The sequence below is a fragment of the Pocillopora verrucosa genome, chromosome 12 (genome assembly GCF_036669915.1).
Source record: "Pocillopora verrucosa isolate sample1 chromosome 12, ASM3666991v2, whole genome shotgun sequence".
Taxonomy (NCBI): Eukaryota; Metazoa; Cnidaria; class Anthozoa; order Scleractinia; family Pocilloporidae; genus Pocillopora; species Pocillopora verrucosa.
This window is the reverse complement of record NC_089323.1, coordinates 4,466,883-4,476,486: the sequence shown is the minus strand read 5'-3', so window position 1 is coordinate 4,476,486 and position 9,604 is coordinate 4,466,883. Positions and strand designations below refer to the sequence as shown.

General features: G+C 38.1%; 2 protein-coding genes across 3 annotated transcripts; one reads left to right on the top strand and one right to left on the bottom strand.

Annotated features, from left to right (window-relative positions):
- The first annotated feature begins 301 nt into the window (after positions 1-301).
- On the top strand, positions 302-1,246 carry LOC136277415 (melanocyte-stimulating hormone receptor-like). The gene has a single exon (XM_066159444.1). It carries the CDS (start codon positions 302-304, stop codon positions 1,244-1,246), a length of 945 nt encoding a protein of 314 aa, XP_066015541.1.
- Positions 1,247-5,429: 4,183 nt separating this feature from the next.
- On the bottom strand, positions 5,430-9,507 carry LOC131793463 (QRFP-like peptide receptor). Of its 2 annotated transcripts, XM_059110878.2 has the most exons (6): positions 9,438-9,507; positions 8,741-8,932; positions 8,203-8,342; positions 7,772-8,042; positions 7,054-7,311; positions 5,430-6,393 (listed from the first exon to the last, which is right to left on the bottom strand). In XM_059110878.2, the coding sequence occupies exons 3-6, from the start codon at positions 8,319-8,321 to the stop codon at positions 6,079-6,081; spliced, it is 963 nt and encodes a 320-aa protein (XP_058966861.1). In that variant the 5' UTR covers positions 8,322-8,342; positions 8,741-8,932; positions 9,438-9,507; the 3' UTR covers positions 5,430-6,078. The 2 variants fall into 2 exon arrangements, with proteins under 2 accessions (XP_058966861.1, XP_066015483.1); XM_066159386.1 differs by lacking the exon at positions 9,438-9,507 and having other exon boundaries at positions 8,741-9,037.
- Between the last annotated feature and the right edge of the window lie 97 nt (positions 9,508-9,604).

Genomic DNA, 9,604 nt, shown 5'->3' with positions numbered 1-9,604 from the left:
GTTCATTTGAGTAAAGAAGTTTTTTTTTTTTATTTTTTAATTTTTTTTCAAAATTTGTTTTATTTTTTTTATCACAAATGCAGGTTTACTTTCCCCTTAATACAATTTTTTTTGTGTGACAAACCTCACAGCTTTCGGACATTTTACAAAGTCAGAAGCTAGTGATGAATTTTTACTCTCTGTGATTATTATTCAAAAATTAAGGTTTAACAGACCTTGACTTAAAGGGTGCTGTTAAGACGAAATATTCCTCGTTTTAACTTAGGATAACCTGCAAGAGAGTGGAAACGACGGCAGGATGATGGCGACAACAAATCTAACGGAAAGGGGAACACATACGCAAGCATTTGAAGAATCGCTATGTTCCCCAGTTTGGGTGGGTGAGTTTAAACAACAATCACTTTCATTCTCAGCAGTCAACATTCTCCTCTCCATCACAGCAACTCTTGGGAATTCTCTTATCCTTGTTGCCCTTCACAAGGAATCTTCCCTCCATCCGCCATCCAAACTCTTATATCGTTGTCTAGCAACCACAGATCTGTTGGTTGGTCTTGTTATCCAGCCTCTCTTTGCAACTTACTGGATGTCCTTGGTTAACGATCACTGGAGTCTTTGTCGATACGCGAGGGACGTAGGCTACATGGCAGGCTTTACATTGTGTGGAGTTTCTCTCTTTACAATGGCGGCCATAAGCGTGGACCGACTTCTCGCCATGTTGTTGGGACAGAGATACAAAGAGATTGTAACTTTGAGGCGCACGTATATTATGTTAGCTATCGTTTGGGTTGTATGTCTAGTCGCTGGTTTATTCACTCATCTCAATTACCGTATAGCCCTTTGGTGCAGCCTTATATATACACCATCTTGCCTGTTGATTTCAATCGCCTCCTACACAAAGATTTTCCGCGCTCTTAATCATCATCAGGCTCAAATACAAGGCTATTTTCAGCAACAGCCGAGCCAACCGAATGCACTGAGCATTGAGCAATACAGAAAGGCAGTCTACAATGCACTGTGGGTGCAGTTAGCTTTAGTTGTCTGTTATGTACCACTTTTTACAGTGAAAATTGTAATCTTTTTTAGTTCAAAGAGATTTTCGAATTTGTTCTTAATCTACGGAATGCCAATTGTCCTAATGTTCTTTAACTCTACTTTAAACCCGTTCCTTTACTGCTGGAAGATAAGTGAAGTGAGACGAGCAGTAAAGCAGACAATCAGACAAGCAATCTGCTATGTCGAGAGGTAGACCTACTTAACGTTGGAATGTACTTTTTCTTCTTATTTGGAAACTGTGATATCTTTGAGTTTCACCGATTATCGAATTTCATCATAATATGGGGGCATGGCGAATATTTTAGTTTTCTTTAACTCGACTTGAAACCCGTTTCTCTACTGTTAATTTTAAAAGCATTCTTATCACCAAAATCGAATATTTAAGGGAATACGCGTCTTTATCACAAGCCGTGTACAAAAAGCCGGTCTTATAAGAAAACAATCTCTAATTTCATAAGAATCGAACAGGAAAGCTACTGACACACGCTCTTGAGTACCTATCACTGCTCTAAATTTAAAAGGTTTGTATGACAGCTCACCACTTCAAGTTTTATTTCCGCGCTTCAATTTCATCTGATGGTCAAAAACTGATTTATGTCAATACGATTGTGAAAAAGGGAATGATTATAGTGGAAGGATTAAGACTTTGGTTTACAAACTACGTTCTAACCTCTTTTATGTGGTGTCCTTTAACGCTTTCCTTTCGTCCTTAGGACTGTTGTGAATATCACGGAAATAATATAAGGTTTTTGTGCAAATTTTTGACCAGTAAATAATATGAAAAAGTTCATGTTGCCATAAATGTCATAAATGAAGGCGCATCTTTTAGATAAAACGATGTATAAAGGTACAAGGTTATTTATCGATCGACTGATTTCCGACCGTGATTGCTAGATATCGTACACTTATGTTCTAAAATACTCCAGAAAATCTAAAATGTTCCTCTATTTACTTTGTCTTGCTGAGTCATGAGCTAAGCCAGGCAAGCCAAGCTGAAACTAAACTTTAAATAGAATATGTTGAAATGATGTAATGTATCCTAAGCTGTTTAGCATATATCTATAATTAGAGCTTATATTTAGTTGTTGTTGTTATCACCAGTCTTTTACAGGCGTTCATTCAGTAAAACGGAGCGAAACGTTACACGGCACGATAATAGCCAAGGAGAGGAGAAACGGGGAAGGTTTGGGTCGGTTCGGGTCAGGTCGGGTCGGGTGAAAGCCATTCTTTACCGGACTCGATTCAAACCCCCATTTATTTTCGGTCCGCCCTGAGGTTTGCACCGTTTACTGTGCTCTTCTTTTACAAGCTGAATTCTTCGAAAAGGCTGTGTTATCACTCGATAAGCTTTGAAAAGGCTGTGATGCAGACTGCAAATGACTACTATAGATATTTTCTTGGAGTCTGTAGTGGAGCCATTTATTTCGAAATAGGAATCGAGAGACAAAATGAATGCATTTTCTCGTCGTGGTGACGATAAAAAATTAAAGTAAAAATAACGGAGTTAAATGAAAAGCATTCGTTGGGGATAAATTTAGTACTTACATATTACTGATTATATACCAAATTCCCCAAAACTTTAGCCCTATATGAATAAAATCTTGATAAAATATTAATATCAACCACTGGTGTTGGGATAAAGTACGTACACAAATCTTAAAGGTGGTGTGAGACTTCGGATAGCCTTCGCAAAAAAACACACCGATTAACGATAAAATAGTATTTTAGGGTCCAAAAACAATACAAGTTTTTAAGATCTGGGGAATTAATAAGGGCGTACATTCAACTTTGGTGTAGTTTTTAAAATCTTAGCTGGCCTTAATTCTGTTAGTAAAAGATCGAACGATCCACGGCAATAGCTGATCCCTCGCTTAAGCTCGTTTAGTTATCAAGCTGTCCTCCTGACAGATACGCCTTGATTACAACAAAACCGGTCAGACTCCTCGATGGGTTTTAGCTCAGTGTTGTGCATTTGATGAAACCAATATTACAATGTTCGTTGATAACGTGGACAAATCAGAGTTTATCGTGTATTTAATCAAAGCTTAGTTTCTTCAGCCGTTTCAGCCCAGGGCCTGGGTGCCACAAGGCGTGTGCAACACATCATTCCCTTGACCTCTTGCACACACAAAGAGGGTTGGCAGCTGAGTTAAACAGCATCTTCGTGTCGACAGTAGTAATATGGACAAAGATGATGTTGAGATTCGAGACGATTCTTAATACGTATTCAACTGACTCTGCTCCCCAACAAATTGCGAACATGACACTGACTGTTGTGACCATCAGAGTGATACGTTTCCGCACCCCCAGCACACCCTGAGAATGGAGAAAGCTCAATTCAGCTCAGCGGTATGTGGAGATCATATTTTAATCGCAAACCGTGACTTCTGTTGGGCCTTATGATAAACCAAATTGTTTGAGGAGGGAGGGAGGGTGTGGCGGTCGACAGGGTCAGTTTGAACCCAATATGCTGCGAAACACGTTATTCTAGATATACATCGCAGGCATCCCTACTGAAGAATTCATTTGACAACTCTGGTCAGTGAATCTAATCCTGAAATGTGAAATTGTCATCCAATTTTCCATATCTACACACAGAGGTCCCTGAAAGTGTCTGAGCTCAAAGACCAGGTTAGAATCGGTTTATATTGCCATTTTGTTTTGGGAAAAATGATGTTGGTCTAAAAACTCACATGTTGTCTATAGTTCAATGGATTACTATCATCAGGATCGCACCAGGAGATGAAAAGGACTGTGGCGTGACACGCATGACTAGAGTCATGTGATCAGCAAGTCTCACGAACCGTCGAGACTCGTGGCACCCGAGTCATCACAAACACAAACCTGAACTGGACATTTTTTTTTTTTTTTTTTTTAGCTACAACAAAAATTTTTAATGTCCAGTTCAGGTTTGCGTTTGGGACGACTCGGGTGACTTGCTGATCACATGACTATAGTCACGCGTGTCACGCCACAATGACCTGAGAGTATAACACAATCATAGTGACAGCAAAAGCTACTTGGTGGAGTACTGCATTGGTATCGCGGAGGTAACGGGTTAAAATCCTGTAAAAGCCTGAATTTTTTTCAGGCCTTATCACCATTTCTTAAGTAGTGTTTATTACTGCGAAGATCGCTTCCATGTTAATTTCTTAAATCGAAGTTCGCATTTACGATTTTCATATATTCCCTTGCAGATTTCGAAAAATTTCTTACAAGTTTCGAGTCAATATGGAATATTAAACAACAGCTCCATGGTTATCATCTTTCAAGGATTCATTACCAAGTTTTATCCTCGACGATGGCAAGCATATCCACGATTTTGTTATACAGCTATTTCAATTTACGTTGTCGGATCAAAGCTTCAAGGGTACGGGACAAGACCGAAAGGCGGTATGGGTAGATTAGAATTAATTTTACGCTTTCGGGGTTGTCGGCGCGAGATGGACATGGAGGCTGAAAATACATCGGAGATCTTCGCTGTATGGACGAGGCATTGTTAATTTTGCTGATAATTATTCATTAAGATCCCATATTCCCCTTCGGTCTTGTCTTGTAGGCTTGAGGCTTTGATCCGACAACGTAAATTGAAATAGCTGTATATGCTTTGACAGTCTAACAGAAGGCCGGTCAATTTGCAGTTTTTAGCTTTCGACTGATGTTTATGTTTGTTGCTGTTTTTGTGGTACGTCTAATGAAAGTTTCGCAGCGGTGTTTCTGAATCAGTTAGCGTTTCCTGTAGTGGTGAAAGCGAGAGAATCGATCGAATCATTAAAACGAGTCAGAGAAGTTGAGGAACTTGCAGTTTGAACATATCTATGAACATATGAATGAACATAACCAAGTCAATAGCATGGCACTTTACATCGCACTTTGCATGGAACCAGACATCGCACATATCATATTGGATTCCATTTTGGTTACTTTTAACGGGTGTGGTACATACACCGCGAGGATGCTTATACTGAAGACCTGAATTGCTTACAATATTTCCACCGAACGAAAATAAGATTAGAAGAAGTTGCTGGAAAGCATCCTTTGAGGGCCTAGAAAAGATGGCAGAACGAACAAGGCCACGCCAAGAACGATTTACGGCCGCCTCAAGTCCTGCCTGAATGGTTTGTTTGGAGGCCAAAGTTATGTTTAAGCCAAAGTCGATGTACTCTTCCTAAAATCCATGCCAACTTGGTAGTATTGAACTCAAATGTAACTCAAATAGGAGCAAAATAGCCACCAAAGTAAAAACACTCATCTTGTGTCACCATTGATGTAAATAGCTATTTATAACCCTATTATGAAGTAAGAACTCGAGGTAGTCATCGTTTCAAATATAGGCAAGGTATGGCGACAAAAAACGTTTATTTTTATTCCTTTCCTCAAAGACCATAAGATTATGAAATGAACTACCCGTGGAAATAGTTGAGTCAAACTCCTTGGCTGTTTTAACTCTAAGTTACTTTCCTATTTAGTTAACAATCACAAGGCACTTTTATTTTATATTCTCATATTTTATAGTATACAGTTAAAAAAGTACTATCCGAATTTCTTTATTCATTTTATCCGAGTGTTGTATATTTTATATCTTTGTACAATGATAGTTCGTGTGGTGTATTTACATATTTTACCAACTTAAAGAATCTAGATGTACATTAAAAATTGAAAATTTACTACTTCAATTGAATATCAAACATGCATCATCACAGAATGTGCACGCACAGATGATTTCCTGGTAATATTTCTTCTCCGTAATTATTACTCGTTTTAAAAGAGAAGAAACGACATAACAATGACATATTCGGGTAAATATTTAAATTTTTTGCTCAAGATCTCCGAATTTTCAGGATGACTTCTAAGCTGATGTGTACATTTCATATGTCATGTAGCAATTGCGAGAAATCCTGAGTATACAAAAGGCACCATAAGTACTCTTCATTCGTTTAATGTACAAATAATCTTTAGCTCTAAGACACTACTCCTTAACACAACTTTCTATTTTCTAATCAATAAAGTCAACTATGCTACCAACTAAAGCTTAGTCTCTATACTGGTATTTTCCTCGATAGTTATAGTCCTTTGCCTAGGTGCTACAGCGCGTGTGCCGCAAATCACTTCCCTGATCTTTTGTCTAAACTGATGGTTCAGGAGGCCATACACCAAAGGATTGACGGCTGAATTGAACAACACCAATATGTCGACAATGGCAATGTGTACAAACGTGATTTTTAGGGTAGTAGTAGTCCTTAAAACGTATTCAACTGACTCTGCTCCCCAACAAATCGCAAAAATGACACTGACTGTTATGACCATCATGGTGATTCGTTTTCGCACCCTGATCACACCCTGTAAATAAAAAAGACAAAGATAGTCATTCTGATTAAATTTTGACAATCAATCTCTTGATTTATCTTCAAGGCTTCTTTTCAGCAAAATCAAAGCAGGTGTATTTGTTATCTATGAGAGAATTCCTACTTTTATTAATCCCGTCCTTTGCTTGACGTTTTCATTTAATCTAGTTTTTGTTCAAAATGATATATATATATATATATATATATATATATGTATATATATCATATTTTCATAGAGGGTGATCTTATAGAAGAATGACTACAATTGGGCTATCGATTATTAAGAGACGCACAGATAGGGTCACTGAGATGTGGATCATCTGATTAAAATGAAGAATAAAGCGTTCGAGTTCCCAAATGTGAACAGGTCAGTTATAACGAATATATATAAAAAATTACCCGCGTCTGATTGGCTGAAAACGAGTTCGGTTCTTTATATAATACGAATGCAAAGTTGTAACATGAGTGCAAATTACAAATAGCATGCACGCACTGCTGAAATTTCTTCCGTTAGTGTGAGGGAAATGTCGCGAAAAGTGTAAAAGATGAGAATTTTAAGGTAAAAGAAACCGACGGCGAGAAGCGCAGAAAAACGCAAGTTTCCATGCCGCCATCATTATGCAATGTATTATTAATGAAATACATTTTGACTTACTTGTTGCTTATAGCTTAAAGGAACGCAACTCTTTGGTTTCAACCATAAAGGAAGCACGACTTGAGAGTAAAGAGTAATCATCAAACCAACAGCTGCAACAACCAGGAACAACCATGCATAACAATTGGCTGTGGACATCCACTTTTTGGGCCAGCTTAGCACACAGTGGTTTTTTCCATCTTCCCTCTTATAAGTACGGGCAAGAAAGAGAGGTATATTGAAAATCACCGAGAATATCCAAGAACAAAGAAGGATCACCTGGAAAGGTAAGTGAAAGGAAAACGTGTAAGTGAGTGTTTTTTTGGGCACGACTAACAACAAAAAACATATCGTTTCTCAGTTAATATGTCACTTCTTTGCACGCGTGCGCTCTCGCGGCCAAACTGCATTTTCACTTATTATGCGCCACCGACGCCAAATTTCCGGCGCTGTCTCTGTTGAACTGAGAAAATGATTAATTTTATCTCACTTTGACGTGAGATCCTCTTTATTACCCCATGATGATTGCTTTCGTGAAACTAATCACTTTTCATAGCCTGTATAACCATCATCATTTATTGTGCTATTAAGTGGCATTGCCAAGTTTACGAGAACAGCGCAACGATAGTATACGCGAATAAAAAAAAAAATAAAAACACTTTGCAATAGTACAAAGGTAAATAAAGATGCATAGCAATCACCCTCCTCCAGAGCGCCACCAATTTATACCATAACTCACCTTCAGCTTATGCTTAGTCATTTTTCTATTTGGATCCATTGGATGTACTACAGTATAATATCGTTCCACGGCAATCGTAACCAAAGTAACAACAGAAGAAACTCCAGGAATCCAAGCAAAATTTCCACCAGTCATCAACTTGCAGAGGATGGAACCTGTTGCTCCCTCTGGGTGGCTCAAATTCAAGCCGAAAATAAGTTTTGGTGCAATAAACGTCGCAAACAGAATATCGGAGACAGCCAGGTTCACGAGTAAATAATTTATGGGAGTCCTTCAGAGTCAAACAAAAGGTAGACATGATGATAATGACGTTGGCAGAATTTTAAAGTATATATTTTATGATCGTAAGCAATAAATCTACAAGCACAGGTCTCAATCTAACTGCATAAAAACGTATCCAATTTACTGTTCGATCGTTACCGGCGACATACCTCATTTGCCGACTTCTCTTGATAATCAAACAAACAACTATATTGCCAGTGACGACCAAAACGACGAGGACCAAGAACACAGTGGTAATCACAATAGAAGAAACCTCGTACTTGACCATCGTGACTCAAGAGTTAGTTCTCTGCCAAAAAAATTATCATTAAATGTAAAACGGACGCTGATTTAGCACTTTGCAAACAACCCGCATAATTTTCTCCTAAAGTTGGTGCCATTTCGAGAATGAACACGATCACTTCGCTATAGATGAGGACGGTCTGAGAAATGGAAACCTTTCAACTTCCGAGTTTCAACTAAATATCAAGTGGAAATAGAAAAAGTACAAAATAATTAACGAGAAAAAGAGACTCATTCCGCGGTTCTTTATTGAAGTCAACATTTGCTATGCTTTTACCCGTTTTTTGGTCCAATTTTTCCCAATAAAAACACAGCTGATCTAAGTTCTGTTCATTTGAATGCAAACGTCATAAGATTATCGCAACATTTTAACCATATCATTGAATAACAGTAGGAACGTCTTACCTGTTAAATATCGAGATAGAGTAGTCTTAAAACCAAATAATTCAGACAAATCCGTTAAGGATCCAGCCAATTCGACGATGACTTCCACTTCCCAAAAAAATGGCTTGAGGCCAAATAGCGGGGAATTAATTTAACCCTTTTATACGAACAACATCGTGCAATACCAATTTACGCCTAGCTCAGACGCGTTGACTATAAAAACATGAATAAGATTAATGAAAGTATACTGACAAGAATCTGCGTTTGATAATACGTTTAAAACGGGCCAAGCCGTTGATATGTGGGCTACAATGTTGAACAAAGAGGGGCCATTACAAAAAATTGGTATCTGGACTTGTACGTTTAGATTGCGACGATGACAACTTCTCAGAAAAGTCGGAAACGACTTGTAAATTTATCCAACTGCATGTGTAAATTTTCGCAGAGAAAGTTGACAATTACTGTTCTCAAAAGAAGGTGATTTGATAAGGCGCGCGAAAGTAGGTATCATTAATCCAACTAGGTGTCTTTACCGTAATTTCATGACTGATTAGCAAATTAACTATCCTTCTTTGTATCAATATCTTAGATGCTTCATGCAAAACAACAATAAGGAAATTTAAAAAAAGAGCGTGGGACGAATATAGATATTGCCGACATGTTAAGAGAGCAGAATTAAGCACATGCCGAATCAAGAGCGAGGAGGTGTAGCACCTACCTGATCCAGAGTAAACTTAAGGGAGACCATATGGCTGAAGCGTTAGAGATCATGCAATGGAAAGTCTTGCTCAGTAGACTAATTGTTTACCATTTGCGTTTATTTTATTCTCAAAAATAGACAGCCACGGTTACTAATGACATAAACTTTAAAATTAATGCAATCAG

Bases quoted from the DNA above. Each gene is read 5' to 3' on its own strand.
- LOC131793463 (XM_059110878.2), bottom strand. From the start codon at position 8,321: ATGGTCAAGTACGAGGTTTCTTCTATTGTGATTACCACTGTGTTCTTG. The intron at 7,312-7,771 runs GTGAGTTATGGT...TTACCTTTCCAG, and splicing joins TGACTAAGCATAAGCTGAAG to GTGATCCTTCTTTGTTCTTG. The intron at 6,394-7,053 runs GTAAGTCAAAAT...TTTTATTTACAG, and splicing joins CTTTAAGCTATAAGCAACAA to GGTGTGATCAGGGTGCGAAA.
- LOC136277415 (XM_066159444.1), top strand. From the start codon at position 302: ATGGCGACAACAAATCTAACGGAAAGGGGAACACATACGCAAGCATTT.